We start from the raw sequence: 22,500 nt of genomic DNA on the forward strand, positions 1-22,500 counted from the left end.
TTGTCTTTGTATTTCTATTCATCTTTATTTTAGTTATTCTTTTGAAAAACAGTAGAAAGAAATCTGAAGATTTAATCAGGTCAGCATCATTTTTTCTTCTTTCTCATCTTTATATTTATATTCATCTTTATCTTCACCTTTTCTTTTTAATTGAATTTATAGAAAAAATGACCTAACAAAACAAAAATAATAAAAAGAAAAAACAGTAAAATAAATCAGAAGGTTTAATCAGGTCAGCATCATCTATTTTTCTTTATCTTGTCTTTGTATTTATATTCATCTTTATTTTCCCTTTTTCTTTTAAATGCATCAATATTATAACTGACCTCACAAAACAAAAATAATAAAATAAAACAGTAGAAAGAAATCTGAAGATTTAATCAGGTCAGCATAATTTTTTTTATCTCGTCTTTGTATTTATATTTATGTTTATTTGCAATTTCTATTTTAAATGAATCAATATTATAAATGACCTCACAAAACAAAAATAATAAAATAAAAAACTAAAAAGAAATTTAAGATCTAATCAGGTCAGCATCATTGTTTTTTATTTCGATGTAGATATATATCTTTGTATTTACCTCGTTTCCCCTCTTCCTCTTTGTTCGTGTTTGTGTTCGTTCATATGTTCGTTCTGTAATCCTCTTACTTCTCTGGCCTTCATGTCTGTATCATCCTTCTTACTCTGGACAGAGCTTCGAAAACATGTTGTCAGACAGACTCTCTTTGATTCAGTGATTGCAAAAAATCTCCCTTGCTGTCAATTCATATCTATGTATAGTTTATTTATTTCCTTTTTTTCCTTTCCTCACTGGACCTCCTTCATTCATATTATATGGTCATATTATCTCAGACGAGCTTCCCTAGCCTTTTCTTGCATATTGTTTATACCAAATATTCTTTTTATATCTTGACTTGCCCTACTTTCCAGTAGTGATATTCTAGCAATCAGTCTTACCTTCCTCATCTTGGTGATAAGGGCACTGTGACGTCATATTATTATTAATGTTATTATTATTATTATTATTATTATTATTATTATTATTATTATTATTTAACTTGGTGTGTAACTTGAAAGAAAGGCGAATGAACAGCTATTGAATTAGAAAAAAAAAAAAAATAGCCATTACCGGAAAAACGAACAAAACTCTGCTGGGTTATCATATTATTATTATTATTATTATTATTATTATTATTATCATTATTATTATTATTATTATTGTTGTTGTTGTTGTTGTTATTATTATTATTAAACATGCTTCACTTCAAAGAAAAACAAACAAAACTGCTGGTCGCCTCTATTGGTCATATCGGAAAGGATTTTCTTGTCTTTATCTTTGCATCTAACTGATCCTGTTATCAGAGTTGTCCCTTGTTTACATAGGAATTTAAAAACCCGTCTGTTTTGCTCTGGTTTTTATGAATGATGATTAAAAGGCATTTTTTTAGAATTAAAATTAGTTTTCTTGAGAGAGAGAGAGAGGAGAGAGAGAGAGAGAGAGAGAGAGAGAGAGAGAGATTTAATTCATTATCCTCGACAATTTAATCCACCTTATCTAATTGAATCTGAACTGATAATTTCAAACCGTATCTCATTGTAATAGTATTGATAATTACATTAATATTTATCATTATTGTTTTTAGATAATTATTAATATCCTTATCATCTGTAATTTTCAACATTATCATCGCAATTTTTCAATAGTCTTTTGGTATGAAATGATTATTAATTTTATATATGAATGAATGTAAATTTAACCTCTGCTTAGTAATAAATCTTGCAATTTTCTTTTAAATAACGAATAAATGTTTATAAAAACATTCAGGGTCTTGTTTGCCAAAGTGTACTCCTCTTAAGATATAGTAATAATAATCGATAAAATGAATTAACAGTTATACAATGTAAACATGAAGAAATCAGTACCGTAGCAAATCTGAAGGAGCATTAATAAAAATGCAAAGGACTTATTTAGATACTAAATCTATACAATATCTTGACTTACCTAAGAATCTCTTGTTAACTGAATACGGAATAGACGTCTCATGGACAGGAGTATATATATACATGCTTCCACCGTTGTTGTCGAAGGCGTTCTCTCTCTTCCCTGACCATCCGATGATATCGCCATTGCGCGCCAGCGACTGGATGTTGCGCTTGTCGTAATCATCCGCTTTGCTGTCGTCAGTCTCATAGGACGCCAGCTTGTTGTTATTCATGTTACTTAGGAGGACCAGCATCTTGTCGTTGGATCCCAGGAGATCGAGCTGCCGTTGCCGTTTCTTCAGAAGGCCCTTCTGGATCTCCAGCCTGATGAGGCGTTCCAAATAGGCAATGTTTTCCTCAGGGGTTCTTGGAGCATTTCGTCGGTTCTGGCGGGATCTGGTGAACAAGTAGGGTAGGTCGTTGTTTTTAGCCAAGGCGCCTATATAACGCTTCGTCCTCGTGTGTTCGTTCTCTTCTCTGTTTGCGAACACCGAGGACAGGTGTCGTTTACCCCGCTCCAAATCTGACATTTCCGTTTTTCAAGAGAGAAGCAAAGTACCTCTTTTGAACCTCTGAATTTTCTGGTGCCGCCATGTTCTTCAGCAGAGATGAGTAATGTCTCTTATCTACATTTGGTTCATTTTCTTCTTCGTTGGTGACTTGATACTGGTGTGTTCCTTCGTCCACATGATCCTCATTGAGGTCCGACCTCTTCAAAGTAGAGGCGAAGTACCGCTTGTCAATTTCATCATCATCCAAGATGTTGCCGTAAGAGTTCTTGTGCTTCAGTAGAGATGAGTAGTGGCGCTTCCCAAAGGGTAGGTTTTCGTCCCTGTTTCTCAGGAGCGCAGCCAGGTACCTCTTTTCTGTGCCGAATCTATCTTGCCAGTTGTTGAAACTTCGCTCCCTGAACAGGGAGGAAAGGTGTCGCTTGTCAACGTTTGTTGCGTCTGTCGCGTCAGAGGATGCTGAACTTGCGTCAGATTTTTTGCTGTAGAGGGAACCTAGGTGTCCTTTGTCATCGTTGTGTTCAGAAGTATCAGATTTCTTTGACATTAAGGAGGCTATGTGTCTCTTATCTTCATTCAATTCACCGTCACCAGACTTTTTAGTGTACAAAGAACCTATGTGGCGTTTATCTTCTGTTGTTTGAAGTTGATCATTTGATTTTTTTGAAAACAGAGACCCTATATGGCGTTTGTCTTCGCTTGTTTGAGCCTGTTCATCAGCCTTTTTGGAGCGCAGTGAGCCAATGTGGCGCTTATCTTCATTAGGATTAGCAGTATCTGATTTTTTGGACATCAGCGAAGCGATATGTCTCTTATCTTCTGAAGGGTCAGTTGATTCGTCAAACTTTTTGGATCGTAGGGAACCCAAATGTCTCTTATCTTCTGAAATGTTGGATGATTCATCAAACTTTTTGGATCGTAGGGAACCCAAATGTCTCTTATCTTCTGAAATGTTGGATGATTCATCAAACTTTTTGGATCGGAGAGAACCCAAATGTCTCTTATCTTCCGAAAGGTCGGACGATTCGTCAAACTTTTTGGATCGGAGGGAACCCAAATGTCGCTTCTCCTCTGAAAGGTCGGATGATTCGTCGAACTTTTTGGATCTAAGGGAACCCAAATGTCTCTTGTCTTCTGAAAGGTCTGATGATTCGTCAAACTTTTTGGATCGTAGGGAACCCAAATGTCTCTTTTCTTCTGATAGATCAGATGATTCATCAAACTTTTTGGATCGGAGGGAACCTAAATGTCGTTTCTCCTCTGAGAGGTCTGATGATTCGTCAAACTTTTTTGATCTTAGAGAACCCAGATGTCTCTTATCTTCTGAAATGTCTGAGGATTCGTCAAACTTTTTAGATCTGAGGGAACCCAAATGTCTTTTGTCTTCTGAAAGGTCGGATGATTCGTCAAACTTTTTGGATCGGAGGGAACCCAAATGCCTCTTATCTTCTGAAATGTCTGAGGATTCGTCAAACTTTTTAGATCTAAGGGAACCCAAATGTCTCTTATCTTCTGAAAGGTCTGATGATTCGTCGAACTTTTTGGATCTAAGGGAACCCAAATGTCTCTTGTCCTCTTCCAAATATTCAGACGATTCATCAAATTTTTTCGACCTCAGGGATCCCAAGTGCCTCTTGTATTCTTCCAAATCATTTGGAGAGTCATAAAATTTTTTAGATCGAAGGGACCCCAAATGTCTCTTCTCTTCCTCTAAAAGATCGGATGACTCATCAAATTTTTTAGACCTGAGTGATCCCAGATATCTTTTGTCTTCCTGCAGATCATCATAAGATTCGTCAAATTTTTTCCCCCTTAAGGACCCTATGTGTCTTTTGTCTTCCTGCAGATCCTCATAAGATTCGTCGAACTTTTTCCCCCTTAAGGACCCTATGTGTCTTTTTTCCTCCTCAAAGGCATCAGGAAATTCGTCAAATTTCTTGGAAAGAAGAGAAGCGTAATGTCGCTTGTCTTCAACAAGAGCATCTGGCTCATCATATTTCTTCGACAAGAGGGAAGCAAAGTGTCTTTTTTCTTCCACTGAGAAATCTCCATCATCTAGTCTCTTGTACAAAAGAGAAGAAATATGGCGTTTGTCTTCAGTCAGTGATTCTGAATCGGCAGGTCTTTTGGAATAAAGGGACCCGATATGGCGTTTGTCTTCAGTCAGTGATTCTAAATCGTCAGGTCTTTTGGAATAAAGGGACCCGATATGGCGTTTGTCTTCAGTTAGTGACTCTAAATCGTCAGGTCTTTTGGAAAAAAGGGACCCGATATGGCGTTTGTCTTCAGTCAGTGATTCTAAATCGTCAGGTCTTTTGGAATAAAGGGACCCGATATGGCGTTTGTCTTCAGTCAGTGATTCTAAATCGTCAGGTCTTTTGGAAAAAAGGGACCCGATATGGCGTTTGTCTTCATCCAGGGAATCACGATCAAACCCTTCGTCAAGGAGAGGCGAAATTTGACTATTTTCTTCGTTTAACTCGTCACCATCATATCTTTTAGACAAGAGTGATGCAAAATGTCTTTTGTCTTCACTTAAATCATCTGAGTCATCATATCTTTTAGACAGGAGGGATGCAAAATGTCTTTTGTCTTCACTTATATCATCTGAGTCATCATATCTCTTAGAGAGGAGTGATGCAAAATGTCTTTTGTCTTCAGTGAAGTCTTCTGAATCTTCATATCTTTTAGACAGTAAAGAGGCAAAATGTCTTTTTTCTTCGCTTAGATCGTCCACATTACCGTATTGATCTGAGAGCAATGAAGCAAAATATCTTTTTTCCTCATTAGAGTCATCAGTCTCGCCATATCGTTTGGATAAAAGGGATGCAAAATGTCTTTTATCTTCACTTAAGTCATCTGAGTCATCATATCTTTTAGACAAGAGTGAAGCAAAATGTCTTTTTTCTTCATTCATGTCATCTGATTCATCATATCTTTTAGACAAGAGTGAAGCAAAATGTCTTTTTTCTTCACTCAAGTCATCTGACTCATCATATCTTTTAGACAAGAGTGAAGCAAAATGTCTCTTTTCTTCATTCATGTCATCTGATTCGTCATATCTTTTAGACAAGAGTGAAGCAAAATGTCTTTTTTCTTCACTTAAGTCAGCTGAGTCGTCATATTTTTTAGATAAAAGTGATGCAAAATGTCTCTTGTCTTCGCTCAGGTCAGCTGAGTCATCAGAACGTCTTGGCTTAAAGAGAGATGCCAAGTAGCGTTTATCCTCATTGATAGAGTCATCGGATCGCTTAGGTTTGAAGAGAGAGGATAGATGTCTCTTGTCTTCTGACATTACATCAGCAGAATCATCAGATCGTCTTGGTTTGTAAAGAGATGCCAGATATCTTTTATCCTCATTCGTGTATTCAGCTGACGAGTCATCGGATCTTCTTGGTTTGAAAAGTGATGCAAGATATCTTTTATCTTCTTGAATATCATCGTCTGAACCATCAGATCTTTTAGGTTTAAGAAGAGATGCCAAGTACCTCTTATCTTCGCTGAAGCTGTCTAGGGAGTCTCGTTCCTGCCGGTTTTTGAAAAGGGATGAAAGGTGCCTTTTGCCTTCATAAAAGCTGTCATATGTGTCAGGATCTTTTTGTTTTAGTAAAGATGCCAAATATCTTTTATTGGCCGAAAAGCTGTTTGGGTTATTATTGAAACGGCTGCTCTTGAGTAGCGATGCGTAGTATCTCTTATCGTCAGTGTGGAATCCATTTGAATAACTCAAGTCGCTACTTTTAAAAAGAGATCCTAGATGGCGTTTATCAATTACAGGCTCACTAATTTCTGGAGAAGGCAAAGACTTTATTAATGAAGAGTAGTGACGTTTGTCTTCATAAATAGGTTCTTCTCTATTTTTTAAAATGGAACCGTAGTATCTCTTATTTAGTCCCTGATTGTTAATAGGGCTGACATACTGAGGACTCTTTAATAGAGCAGCAAAGAAACGTTTGTCATGAATGAAAGGAACATTGTTACTCTTTAGCAGTGAAGAAAAGTGTCTCTTGTCCTGCTCTGAGTGTACTTCCCCAAAATTTGGGACCGTGTCAGACTTCAAGATGGACCCATAAAATCGCTTTTCATCCCTTTTATCGTCTGAATCACTGAATGAGTTGAGGGTCGAGGCAAAGTATCGCTTACCACCCCTGTTTCCGATGAAGGATGGAGGTTGGCTCTTCATAAGGGCACCTAGATATCGCTTTTGCATACTACTAAATTGAGGAAGTTCACTGTTCCTGGCAAGACTGGCAAGATGTCTCTTTTCGATGCCATCTACATCATCTGTTAGGTTCTGACTAGAAGCTCTGGCAAAATAGGCAACATTTCTCTTATTGTAGATGGATTTTAGATATCCGGAACGTGCTAATGAAGCAATAGACCTTTTCTCATCATCCATATAATTTTCGCTTTCCATTTGGTCGTTGTCAATACTACGTTTGTCTTCCTTTTTTGTCTGGTTGGCGACAGAGTTCTCTGAGCTGGCAGAACTTTGCAGAGATGGGTCAGCGTCACTTCTTTTCGCAGCCTGGGCACCTTCACTGGGCATTCTGGCCTGGGTTAGAGAGTTTTTGCGATTTTTCAATACTCTCTGGTTGGCTGTCTTCCTGAGCATCATCATGTACTTGTCATCCAGGGGAAGAGTCCCAACTGAAAACCCCCAGCTTCCTCTCGTAGCTCCAGTCTCCATCAATCTGCGTTCTCGAGCGTCTATGACGTCATTGCTCGCGTCTTTACTGAGATCCGTATTTGAGCCATTGATTGTCTTGTTGTCCAGCGGTGAAGTTGTCGTCCCAGCAACTACTCCCTGGAAAGAAAAATATTAGATTTTTAATATGATTATTTGAAGGGATCATTGATGTTTTTTAAGAAGGAAAATATATTATTACAACACAATGAAGTAACATTACACAGGGAGATGCATCAGAAATTTGACTCAAGTTAATTATGAAGATTCAACGTTTTTTTTTTTTTTTTACACCACATAAAGTAGTGTGAAGCTTCATTTTTCCAATGATGGTTATAATATAATGCGAGTCTTTATATATCCACTAGTGTACGCGACCCGTCAAAAATGACGGCTAAATATTAAGAGATACACACACATGCAAGTACAACCCCCTCTCACCAGGGTCTGACTACTCCTCCTCCCCGTAGGATGGGGGCAGCTGAGCGTCACCAGAAATATATATATATATATATATATATATATGTATTAAATAAGCCATATACATTAATACATTAAAGTCTGGTTTCTCTTAATAACCTCGGAATCATAGCCCCAGCCGAAATCACCCAAAGGCTATAGTATCTGAATATAGTCTTTGAGTGATTTCGCCTGGGGGCTCTGAACCCGAGGTCGTTAAGAGAATCCAGACTTTAATGTATTGATACATATGGCTTATTTGAAATATGAAAAATACGTTTAAATGTGCAAAAATTCATCATATATATATGTATATATATATATATATATATATATATATATCCTGACACCTAATCTTTATTATATATTGGAGATAACAAATAGTTGTTGATTTTAGGATCAGTCTTGTATAATTGTCCTACCAAGTTAGCCTATCTTAACAAAAAAGATATGTATATCTAGTTATGCTAACATGTGCTGAACTGTTGTGTCCATTCTGGAATAATGGGTGTAAGCTCTTCTCCAGGCCTATCTTATGTATGACCCTTTTCACTCAGTCTTTCCAAAGACATCTTGGTCTTCTTATCTTCATTCCACATGACTGAACTAACTCAAAACATCCTGATCCACCTTTTAACCTACGCTAACTGTTTCCTACCTTTTGTATCCTTTCAGGGCTTGTGATGCTCCACATATTGTGCTAACAATGCATCTCATTAGCTTCAAGTTTCTTTTTTTTTCTTTAATTCAACATCCATATGTTACATCTATAAAGAAAGATTGACATTCCTCCTGCATTCCAACCTTGACTTCCACAGACTCTACGAGTTCGTTCTCTCTCTCTCTCTCTCTCTCTCTCTCTCTCTCTCACTATATATGTATATATATACATATATAAGATATGCTTGTATATATATATATATATATATATATAAATACAAACACATATGCTTTTATATATATACATATATATATATGTGTGTGTGTATACATATATACGTATATATGTATATATATACACACACTCATATATATATATACATACATACATACATACATGTCTGTATATATATCGTGTCATGACCCAACCATTACGATACTCGTTACCCTTTGATAATATTTCTTGCCATATTATTAAACCATTTTAATGGATGCTCAAAATTTCCAGTAGAGATGAGTGTTTTCATCATTATAAAGTTAAGAGGCAGAATTCTTCTGAAAGTGTTTGCAATTTGCTCTAACTAGCTTAAGCCCACTAATGATTAGGATAAACACTTGTAGCGTTACTAACAGGGCACTATAACATTAAGTTCCACTGATTCAACTGCCTGAAAAGGAAGAACATTCCATAATCTAGTCAGGGCTGGAATGAAGCTTCTAGAGTACTGAGAGAGAGAGAGAGAGAGAGAGAGAGAGAGAGAGAGAGAGAGAGTTCAGGATTTAGAAACATTTACATTTCTTTGAATATAAATCTTGATTAGGACAAAAAAGTTAATTTATGGAAGCTTAATATATGGAACAAACAAACATTGGGATATCTAGGATATTTGTGTGTGTGTGTGTGTGTGTGTGTGTGTGAGAGAGAGAGAGAGAGAAAGAGAGAGAGAGAGAGAGAGAGAGAGAGAGAGAGAGAGATTTGCTCTTGTCTGCTATTTTGGTCTTATTGTCGAGTCAATATTTTAGATAATATTTAATATTTAATTTTAATTTTATTTACAAATAAACCTCACCTTTGAAATAAATGAATAAAGCTTTTTTTTTAAGTTTTTATATTTTATATATGAAATATTTATTTTAATGTTACTGATATTGAAATATTCTATATTAATTTTTAATTACTTTTCTTGTAATTTCCTTATTTCCTTACCTTACTGAGCTATTTTCCCTATTGGAGCCCTCGGGCTTATATCATCCCAAGTTCCCAACTAGGGTTGTAGCTTAGCTGATAATAATGATAGCAATAATAATAATAATAATAATAATAAAAATAATAATAATGATAATAATAATGATAATGATAAAAAATAAGATAAATAGAATAGACACGAATGATGGAAGAAAGAAGGAGGGAAAAAAAGAAGGGAGAAAAATATTGTGACATCTATAAAGGATAATCTTAAATCTGTGACCAAAGCAAGAAGCCTTAGGAAGCTGATCCCTTCAGAATGAGATCAAGCGAATGAAACAATGTGGAAGAGGATTCGGCTCTTAGTCCTACGCAATCCGATCTCCTTTTCATCTTTCTTTGAATGCAAAACTATAAACGTAAAAAAAGATAAGTATCAAGGATGCAAGGATAAAGATTGGGCCTGAATCATCTCTCTCTCTCTCTCTCTCTCTCTCTCTCTCTCTCTTACTTGCTTTTTTTCTTTTGTCTTTCTCTCTCTCTAGCTTTCATTCTTTTTCATGCTCCTTTGTTTTTTCTATCTCTCACTCTCTCTCTAAAGATAAAGGGAAAAGGCTGGACCAGAATCACCTCTCTCTCTCTCTCTCTCTCTCTCTCTCTCTCTCTCTCTGTTTTCTTCCTCTGTCTTTCTTTCTTTTTCTATCTTTTACTCACTGTGAAAATAAAGGGAAAAGGCCGGACCAGAATCATCTCTCTCTCTCTCTCTCTCTCTCTCTCTCTCACTTGCTTTCTTTCTTTTTCTTACTCTTTTTCTTTTTCTATCTCTCATTCTATCTCTAAGGATAAAGGGAAAAGGCAGGACCAGAATCATCTCTCTCTCTCTCTCTCTCTCTCTCTCTCTCTCTCTCTCTCTAAAAGTATACCAAATAAAAGAGATTAGAAGTAATCTCTGTACGCTTTCGCTCGTAACTATGTGGGGTCGTACATCGGAAACTAAGACATTGGTTGGATGAATAAGTTGATGGAAACTTAATTGTGGGATTGGATTCTTGGTCGGCAGAATAGCAACATCAGAATGTCAACAATAATGGTGATGATGATAATAGTAATAATAAAAGTAAACTATTATTATTATTATTATTATTATTATTATTATTATTATTATTATTATTATTATTGGGAATTAAATGGTAGGACAGGACTAGAAATGAAACTATGAGAGAAATTACTCAAGTGCCGTATGTAGATGAGATCATGGTGTGGGGTAGATGGAGATGGATTGGGCATGCTCTTCGCACTCCCCAAGAGAGATCAGTTCACTAAACGTTTAGCCGGGATCCACAAGGCACTGAAAGAGTTGGAAGGCCCAGGCCTATACGGCTGAGCACTATAAAGCGTGAAGTAGGAGATGATGAATGGAGAAGTATCGATTTAAAAGCTTAAGATAGAGACGACTGGTGAAATGTAGCCGAGGCCCTTTCACATTCTCTAATCAAGTTTCGATCTCTCCTCTCAAACTAAGGTAAAAAGTTCGAGCTTAGCCAAGCAACAAGATGTCCCCATTCGAAATAGACTTCCCAGATCTGTCTCGTGTTTACCGCTCTACCTAGAACTCAACTGTCAAGATATATAGGTCCCAATTTGGATGTCCCTCTAATCTCTTCCCCCCTTCAATCAGACCAAATCTCTGTTCATCTAGATGTCTTCGTCTGAGCCGCTTTGCCTAGCTTACGCCAGTCTCCCTTTCTCTAATTAGACCTCTGTACCAGGGAGAGCCTAGTCAGCTATTTTTTTCCCTTCAAGTTAGATCGCTTTCAATTGGACCAGTTCTGGTCAATATTCTATACGTCTCACTTCTAAAAACTATCTTCATCTTTTCATGACCCGGCTTTGGTTAGGACTTTGAATTTTGATTTGCTTTTTATATGCGATTCACGTCTTTATTTATTAACTCCAGCAACGATGTTAGAAGGTTATGTTTTACCCTCTGTTTGTTTTTGTGTGTATGATTGTTTCCCTTTATCAATCGTCAATATTAGAGTATAGAGTTATGATTATGCATTATCCTGTCGACAATATAAGATTAAATTCCATTTATTTGAACAGTGCCATATTTACCCTGGGATTTTTCCCATGCAATCAATATATTTACACAACATAAACCTCTTTAAGAATGCTTGGAAAACGCAAAACCCCCGAAGGAAGATGTATTTGTCAGTAGCATCGCATTGGAATAGTTTAGCTAGATTCCACCAGATGGCAGAGCCGCTCAGCACAACCTCACAGATTTATTGGTTCCCACCACTGACGTTTCACTGACGTTTCTCTGTACATTAAACTGGCAAAACATCGTCTTATTGGAATTCCATGGGGAATTCGAACGTGTACGAACGTGTGTTTGTGTGTGTATGAGAGAGAGAGAGAGAGAGAGAGAGAGAGAGAGAGAGGGGTTTTTATAATCATTGTTTATGTAATATTTTTTTACCACGATAAGTTTTGTATTTATTATTTTAAATCTTCTTTATTTAGCTTTCAAAAGAATTATCAAAGTGTGAGAGAGAGAGAGAGAGAGAGAGAGAGAGAGAGAGAGAGAGAAAGGTTTTTTACAATCACTGTTTATGTAATATTTTTTTACCACGATAAGTTTTTTATTTATTCTAAATCTTCCTTATTTAGCTTTCAAAAGAATTCACAGAGAGAGAGAGAGAGAGAGAGAGAGAGAGAGAGAAAGGTTTTTACAATCACTGTTTATGTAATATTTTTTTACCACGATAAGTTTTTTATTTATTCTAAATCTTCCTTATTTAGCTTTCAAAAGAATTCACAGAGAGAGAGAGAGAGAGAGAGAGAGAGAGAGAAGGGTTTTTATAATCATTGTTTATGTAATATTTTTTTTACCACAATTAGTTTTATTTATTATTCTAAATCTTCTTTATTTAGCTTTCAAAAGAATTCTCAAAGTGAGAGAGAGAGAGAGAGAGAGAGAGAGAGAGAGAGAGAGGTTTTTTACAATTATTGTTTATGTAATATTTTTTTTACTACGATAAGTTTTCTTATTTATTCTAAATCTTCCTTATTGAGCTTTCAAAAGAATTCACAGAGAGAGAGAGAGAGAGAGAGAGAGAGAGAGAGAGAGAGAGAGTCTGTCTTTGAGATAAATCGAAGTTTTTGAGAAACCATAACTGATTTCATATTCGTTTTTTCCGATCTATTATGTTTTATTCTTTACTCTTTAAAATTATTGCTAATTTTATTTATATTTTTTTTATCAAATTAAGTAATGCTTGAAGTAGAGTAATTAAGCTTTGAGCAATATTTATAAACATTTACTTTCCTTTTCTTATTCCCTTCGTTTTGTTATTTTTACCAGATTTTGTGAAAATTATGTATTATTTTAACATATTAATTCTGAACTCCGAAATTAAAGTGATTTTTAGGGAATTTTATCCTTTAAACCCTTATTCAAGTGCATTTAACATAGACATTTATTTGAAGACTAAGTGCGTGCTTCGAAAAAGATATTCGTGATGCCCTTTGTAAGCAGTTGGGTACATCCTTAACTTGGTACATTCTCAAATTGGTATATCCTTAACTCGGTACATTTTTAAATTGGTACATCATTAACTCGGTACATTCTTGACTGGTTACATTCCTAAATGGGTTTATCCTTAACTGGGTAGATCTTTGAATGGATATATCCTTAACTTGGTACATCCTTAACTGGGTATATTCTTAACTTGGTACATCCTTAACTTGGTACATCCTTAACTGGGTACATCCTTAAGTGGGTACATCTTTAACTTGGTACATCCGTAACTGGGGGCATCCTTAACTGGGTACATCTTTAACTGGGTACATCCTTAACTGGGTACATCCTTAACTGGGTACATCTGTAACTGACTGGCGGTAAATATGGTACTTTTGAAGTATGGAAACGTAGGATAGTGTGCCTGAGTGTACCCTCAAGCAGGAGAACTCTACACCAAGACAGTGGAAGACTATGGTACAGAGGCTATAGCACTACCCAAGACTAGAGAACAATGGTTTGATTTTGGAGTGTCTTTCTCCTAGAAGAGCTAATTATTTCTTTCTAATGAGATATTTTACACCAATCTTGGCTTTTTTTTTCATAGAAAATATATTTATAACCTTTACTATAATGTTATAACTTGAGTTCATCCCTAATAATGGTCTGTGAAAAATGTATTTTGAGTGCCATTCATCTCCAAAGTATTTATTAGATTCCAATAAATATGGTAATATAAATCCCTCCTATTATAAACAGCAATCCCCAAGAGAGATTAGTTCGCCAAACTTTTAACTGGGCTTCACAAGGCTCTAGAACAGTTGGGAGACCCAGGCCTACATGGCTGAGCATTATGAAGTGTGAAGTAGGAGATAATGAATGGAGAAGTATTGATTTGAAAGCTCAAGATAGAGACGACTGGCTCTTTGCGTCAATATGCGAAAGAGATGATGATAATGATAAGGAACTTTTAACTGGGCTCCACAAAGCACTAGAAAAGTTGGAAGACCCAGGCCTACATGGCTGAGGACTAAGAAGCACGTAGTAGGAGGTGATGAATGGAGAAGTATTGATTTGAAAGCTTAAAATAGAGATGACTAGCTAAAGCTAATTCAGGCTCTTTGCGTCAATAAGCGAAGGAGATGATGATGATGATGATGATGAATTTTAACTGGCTTCCACAAGGCACTAGAAGAGTTGGAAGACCCAGGTCTACATGGCTGAGGACTATGAAGCGTGTAGTAGGAGATGATGAATGGAGAATTATTGATTTAAAAGCTCAAGATAGAGACGACTGACGAAATCTAACCGAGGCCCTTTGCGTCAATATGCGAAGGAGATGATAATAATGATAAGGAACTTTTAACTGGGCTCCACAAAGCACTTGAAGAGATGGAAGACCCAGGCCTGCGTGGCTGAGGACTATGAAGCGTGAAGTAGGAGATGATAAAAGCTTAAGATAGAGACGACTGGCGAAATCTAACCGAGGCCCTTTGCGTCAATATGCAAAGAAGGAGATGATGATGATTATAAATGGACGAAGAATCAGTTCGCAAACACATTTCCTGGAAAAGAATGGCTCACGGATGGCTAATCTTCCTGTCTTAAATTGTCGCTGGAGAGCATTCAATGTGTAGGATCCCGCCTTTTAGATTTCTCTAGGGGTCCTGAGACCGAGATGAATGAGCACCATTCCTGTCATCCTTCTGGGGATTTTCTCGACGTTTATGCTCTCGTTTCCTTAGCCTGGTTGAAGTAGCAGGTCATTCATATCTCGGTTATGTTATGGTTTGTCTAATTGATTTTAAGTTTTTGGCTTCGTAAATTTTCCTTTATTCATCCATTTTTCGGTTATGTACTTTTTTTATTGATTTCAAATTTTACCTATTTTGCTTTTGAAATATCCTTTTTTCCTTAGCCTCTTAGAACTAAAATGTCATCCATTTGTCGGTTATTTAATTTTTTTTTTTTTTTTTTGACTGATTTGAAATTTTTGACTTGGTACATTCCATTTATAACATGGATTTTGCTTTTGAATTATCTTCGTTTGATATAAAAAGTCACTCATTTCACGCTTATATAATTTTTTTTAATTGCTTTGAAATTTTTGGCTGGGCAAATGTTCTTTATAAACATGGATTTTGCTTTTGGAATGTCCTCGCTTTCTTAATCTGTTAGAACTAAAAGACCATCCATTTCTGTGTTTGTAATCTTCTTTTGTTTTCTAATTTATTTGATTTTTTTTTTACTTCTCACATTTTCCATTTTCTTTATAAACAGAGATTTTGATTTAGAATTATTATTTTTATTTCACACAATCTGTAAATTTTTTATATATTGTATTCTTATTCATTTTTGAACCTTTTGCTCGGCCTTGACCTTTGACCTTAACATGCATTAATTGGCGTGGATTTTCATACACTCAAATATGAACCAAGTTTGAAGTCTCTGTGACAATAATGTCCAAACGTATGGCTGATTACGTGAATTGGGCATTTTGCTTGACCGTGACCTTGACCTTTGACTTTGACCTTCCAAAATTTAATAATTTCCAGCTTTTTTTTAAATAACACATAATCCCTACAAGTTTCATTACTCTGTGATTAAAATTGTGGCCAGGAAGCTGTTCACTAACAACTACACATACACGCATACACAAACAGTGGATAAAACATAACCTCTTCCAACTGCGTTGGCGGAGGTAAATTTTCTTTTTTCATTTTAGTTTCACAGTTTGTATTGATTTTAAGGACTGTATCTCTATTCTTTTTTAATACCTGTTAGTTATTTCTCTCTCTCTCTCTCTCTCTCTCTCTCTCTCTCTCTCTCTCTCTCTCTCTCTCTCTCTCTCTCTCTCTCTCTCTGTACTTACATCCCAATTGGTTACTCTTTGAAATGCGAATAATTGGAAAGCTTCAGTAATCTTTTCTCTGTGCTTACCCTTAGGGGAATACAATTCAAAGAATGATGTAGAATTGTGCTCGTGTTTTGTGGGAGGGAAAAACTCAAAGTACGTTTGTTTAATTTGCTGTTATTTTCTTTGTTTCCTTTTTTTCCGCGCTGTTAAATTATCATTCAGTCTTAATTTTTCCCTTGGCGGCCATGGAATAAACAGTGTAATTATTGTAAATATATACTAATATATATATATATATATATATGCGTGTGTGTGTGTATATATATATACTGTATGTATATACACATACAATGTGTCTTTACATGTATATATGTGTATATTTATATATATACATATATACATACACACACATATATATATATATACGTATATATATATACATATATATATATATATATATATATATATATATATATATATATATACATATATATATGTATATATGTGTGAGTATATATATATATATATATATATATATATATATATATATATATATATATATATACATACATACATACATATGCTTATATATATGCATGTATAAATTCCTATATCTATCTATCTATCTATCCATCTATATATATATATATATATATATATGTGTGTGTGTGTGTGTGTGTGCGCGTGTGCACGCGTGTGTGTGAGCGAGCCCTTTTGGCCACCCACATGGCTCCAACGATTAAAACATTCTCTTTAGCAGTGTCCTGAAAACCTCGCATGTCCTATTCTCGACCCAACAGGATATATTTGGCCCGATCCGTTAAATCCCATTGTTCCTCTGTTGACCAGAGAAGGAGATTCGGTTTGCCTAAACTTAGTCGAATTTTGGGGGGTTTGCAACGGCAGTACACGGGAGTAATACCCTAAGACCCTAATTTATAAAAGATTTACTGGGAGTCCGAGGGCTAGGATGTTCTGGATATACCATAACGAGAGAGAATGTATACATGCACATACATTTACACATATATGTATATATATGTGTGTATGCGTGTATATATATATATATGTATATATATATATATATATATATATATATATATATATGTATATATATATATATATATATATATATATATATATATATATATATATATGCGTATATATATATATATATATATATATAATAGTTACTAATTATACTCGAATTATTTTTTTTTTTCAAGTCATGCCAGAAATATTCCCATGCTAGGTTGGTTTGTTGTAAGCGATCAGACAAGTCTCCCACTATCACCAATCCGCACTGGCCATCATGCTAATAGAAACTGACCAAACCCCAGAATGAATAGACATCTGAGGCCTTGGTCCTGCAATGGACTAAAAATAGCTGACTTTGATGATGTTAATATCGTTAATTGCTTACCATTTAAGATTTCATGTATTAAAGGATTCTGTAAAACTACAGTCATACTCATAAATTAAACATATTACGACTAAAAATGAAAATTACCACATAAATAAATATATAATTATAATTCCTAATTCATATAATCAAGTAAAAATAGAAATTATTTTTTTCCTTTATATATAATTTTATAAAGACAATATATGTAATCAATGAGGAATAGATTTTTTCTTGTATATATGATTATCTACAATATATTTCATCAATAATAAATAAATAATTTTCTTGTATATTTAATTATATAAAGACAATATACATAATCAATAATGAATAGATTTTTTCTTGTATACATGATTCTATAAAGACAATATATATCATCAATAATAAATAAATCATTTTCTTGTATATATAATTATATAAAGACAATATACATAATCAATAATGAATAGATTTGTTCTTGTATACATGATTCTATAAAGACAATATATATCATCAATAATAAATAAATCATTTCTTGTATATATAATTATATAAAGACAATATACATAATCAATAATGAATAGATTTTTTCTTATATATATGATTATATACAATATATATCATCAATGATAAATAAATCATTTTCTTGTATATATAATTATATAAAGACAATATACATAATCAATAATGAATAGATTTATTCTTATATATATGATTATATACAATATATATCATCAATAATAAATAAATCATTTTCTTGTATATATAATTATATAAAGACAATATACATAATCAATAATGAATAGATTTTTTCTTATATATATGATTATATACAATATATATCATCAATAATAAATAAATCATTTTCTTGTATATATAATTATATAAAGACAATATACATAATCAATAATGAATAGATTTTTTCTTATATATATATGATTATATACAATATATATCATCAATAATAAATAAATCATTTTCTTGTATATATAATCATATAAAGACTATATACTAAATATCTCCAAACGGTGATTAAACCCCATTCCTAATGATCTGTTTCTATCATAGATCCGACTAGGGGAGAGTTTGCCTAATATTTGCTATTTCCAGCTATTATTGGAAAATTAAACCTATAATCGAATGGAAAGAGCAAACGGTATTCGCGTAATACTGATGTTATTATGCGCTTTCCCCTCCCTTTCCCCGTTCATATTGGTGAAGGCTGATTGAATATTGGGCCCTACAGTATTTAGGGAGACGTCCTTTGATCCAGTGGGAGTGTATGTGTGTGTATATTCATATATATATATATATATATATATATATATATATATATATATATATATATATATATATATATATATATATATTTATATTTATATTATATATGTATATATATATATATATATATATATATATATATATATATATATATATATATATATATATATATATAAATATTGCTAATAATCACGGAAAGATATGTAAAAAAAACAAGAAAAATTCTCCCCTTTACTATTTTTAATAGAAGAAAAGGGTTTTGTGAATAATGCACTATTATATATATGTATATATATGTATGTATATGATATATATATATATATATATTATATATATATATATATATATATATATATATATATATATATATATATATATATATATATATATATATATATATATATATATATATATATATATATATATATATATACACAATATCAACAAGTGCAGCTGTCTCTAGTCCACTGCAAGACTATGGCCTCAAAGATGTCTTAATTCTTGTCTGGGGTTTGGCAGATTACTGATGGTGGGAGATTATCGTCTGATAGCTCACACTAAACTAACGCTGTATGGCTGGCTCTGACTAGTACAGCTTAAATAAACTCGTTCATCAACATTCTCATGATCTCCTACGCCTATTGACGCAAAGAGCCTTGTTTAGTTTTCACCAGTCGTCTCTATCTTGAGCTTTTATATCAATACTTCTCCATTCATCATCTCTTACTTCACGCTTCATAGTCCTCAGCCATGTAGGCCTGGGTCTTCCAACTCTTCTAGGGCCTTGTGGAGCCCAGTTGAAAGTTTGGTGAACTATGTCCCTTTGGGGAGTGTGAAGAGCATGCCCAAACCATCTCCATCTTCCCCTCACCATGATCTCATTCACATATGGCACTCGGGTAACCTCTCTTATAGTTTCATTTCTAATCTCCATGAAGTTGCATGTTATTAGTAGGTGCAGGAAAGGAAAAATTTATTCTGCCTACCCGTAAATAAAAGTATTAGGCTCCCTATATCATCGGCATACTTACATACACACAAGTCCTTCTAACATGAATTACTTTCCAGGTAAACAAAATTGGAGAAAACCAATTTCCTCTGATATTGGATAATGAATTGATGGAATATTCACAGATGAATGACCAATGAATTTATTTTGTTATCCGGATCACTATAGGAATTTCTTACATTATATTGGAGACCATTTTCATCAGTAATATGACTTATATTAAGAGGTTGGGTGTGTTGTTATTGTTATTATTTGTATTATGGTTATTATTGATATTGATTTTGTTGTTCTTTTATCTTTATCATTATTACTGTCATTTATATATTTTTTATTATTATCATTATAGTTGTTGTTCGTAATACAAAGATTATTACTATTATTATTATTATTATTATTTATTTATTTATTTTGTTCTTATTGCCATGATGATGATGATGATGATAATTATTATAATTCTTATTATTATTATTATTATTATTATTATTATTATTATTATTATTATTATTTGTTATTATTATTATACCTGCTTTTGTATGGTTATTATTGTTATTATTTATATCATTGTTATTGTTATCATTATTGTAAATTAGCTGTTGGGACAATAATTGTTATTTTTATTGTTGTTGTTGTTATAGTTGTTAATGTACTTGCTGTTGTTGTTGTTGTTATAGTTGTTGTTGTTCTTGCTGTTGTTGTTGTTGTAGTTGTTGTTGTTCTTCTTCTTAATACAATTATTATTATTATTATTATTATTATTATTATTATTATTGCTGTTGTTGGTGTTCATGTTGCTCTTATTACCATGTTCATATCATCATCGCTATTATTACCTCCCACTGCTTTTATTTCCCAAACGTTTTTCAATTTGCCATTATTTCAAATCCTGCCTCCATCCACCAACACATTTAACCACTATAATTGGGTTCCCCTCCGGTAGGAAATTATTAGAAGGGTGAAGTCGAGCATTTTCCACTTGGAATGGTATTTCGGATATGAATTCACAGGACCCACTATCTGGTTTATTGTTTTCTGTGGTTTATTGAATTCTTTGGCTATTATTTTACAGAAGCCGCGGAAATTTTTTTTTTTTTTTTTTTTTTTTTTTTTTTTAGTGTTCGTGCGTATGTTCTCTTGATGTTTATAATGGTTATGATGCAAATTATAATGATAATATATTTTAATGTTATTTTTTTTTTTTTTTTTTTGAGTTTTCAGTGTTCCTGCGTATGTTCTTTTGATGTTTATAATGTTTATGATCAAAATTATAATGATAATATATTTTACTGTTATTGTTATTGGCCAGGGCACCAGCCACACGTTGAGATACTACCGCTAGAGAGTTTTTTTTTACGTCTTTTGACTGGCCAGTCAGTACTACATTGGATCCTTCTCTCTGGTTACGGCTCAGTTTTTTATTGCCTACGCATACACTGAATAGTCTTGCTTATTCTTTCCATATTCGGCTTTGTCCTCATACACCTGACAACATTGAGATTACCAAACAATTATTCTTCGTCCAAGGGGTTAACTACTGCGTTGTAATTGTTCAGTGGTTACTTTCCTCTTGGTATGGGTAGAAGAGACTCTTTAGCTATGACAAGCAGCTCTTCTAGGAGAAGGACACTCCAAAGTCAAACCATTGTTCTCTGGTCTTGGGTAGTGCCATAGCATCTGTACCATGGTCTTATACTGTCTTGGAGTAGAGTTCTCTTGCTTGAGGGTACACTCTAGCACACTTTTCTATCTTCTTTCGATTCCGCATGTATTTTTTTTTAGTGTTTATTGCCAATAAATGGAAGATCTATTTTAATGTTCTTGAAATATTTTTATTGTTTATTATTTCTCCTGTAGTTTATTTCCTCACTGAGCCATTTTCCCTGTTGGAGCCCTTGGGCTAATAGCATGTTGATTTTCCAACATGGGTTATAGCTTAGCATGATAATAATAATAATAATAATAATAATAATAATAATTCGTCGTTTATTGTGAATATAATCTATAATATAATATAATACAATATAATATGATATAATAAAATTGATAATATAATTCACAACAGAACCAGGATCATTAATCACCATTGAAATCTACTAATATTGAGAAGATAGAAATATTCAATACGATAATAATATTCTTTTTATTCAGTTCAATAATCCGAATCTATATTAATGTCTTAGTAATAAACGACTTTATTAAAATTATATTGGATTTGATATATTCAGAATGAATAATAAAATAAAGATTATTCACGTAAATGGTGTTATGAAATGCTACAATATAGAACCCGTAATGAATGCTCATGAAAATTCGGCTTTTATTAATGCTCCAGAATATTAGTTTTTGGTCCACTACAAACGTTATTGGTGGAAAAATTAATTCCAGGCTATTCATAATAAACTTGCAGACATTATACGGTATATTTATATATATATGTATATATATATATATATATATATATATATATATATATATATATATATATATAGGTATGTATATATATAGATATATATGTATATATAGGTATATATGTGTATATATATGTATATGTATATATGTGTGTTTGTATATATATATATATATATATATATATATATATATATATATATATATATATATATATATATATATATATGTATATATATGTATGTGTGTGTGTTTGTGTATATATATAGATAGATAGATAGATAGATAGTCATTATATATATATATATATATATATATATATATATATATATATATAAGTATATATATGTGTGTGTGTTTGTGTATATATATAGATAGATAGATTGATAGTCATTATATATATATATATATATATATATATATATATATATATATATATATATACATATATATGTATATATATGTATGTGTGTGAGTGTGAGTGTACCATCTTTAGATATACATATAGTCATTGTATAACAGCAGAATTCACCATTCATGCAGCTTTTAAGAGAC

The 22,500-nt window shown here is 33.1% G+C and overlaps 1 protein-coding gene across 1 annotated transcript in view; it reads right to left on the bottom strand.

Annotated features, from left to right (window-relative positions):
- Positions 1–22,500, bottom strand: part of LOC137634502 (trichohyalin-like) — a 132,967-nt gene that overhangs the window by 26,550 nt on the left and 83,917 nt on the right. Inside the window, 2 exon segments of the mRNA XM_068366938.1 lie at positions 2,004–2,493; positions 2,495–7,300. Of these exon segments, the coding sequence (XP_068223039.1) occupies positions 2,004–2,493; positions 2,495–7,300 (5,296 nt within the window).

This window comes from Palaemon carinicauda, chromosome 44, assembly GCF_036898095.1.
Source record: "Palaemon carinicauda isolate YSFRI2023 chromosome 44, ASM3689809v2, whole genome shotgun sequence".
NCBI lineage: Eukaryota > Metazoa > Arthropoda > Malacostraca > Decapoda > Palaemonidae > Palaemon > Palaemon carinicauda.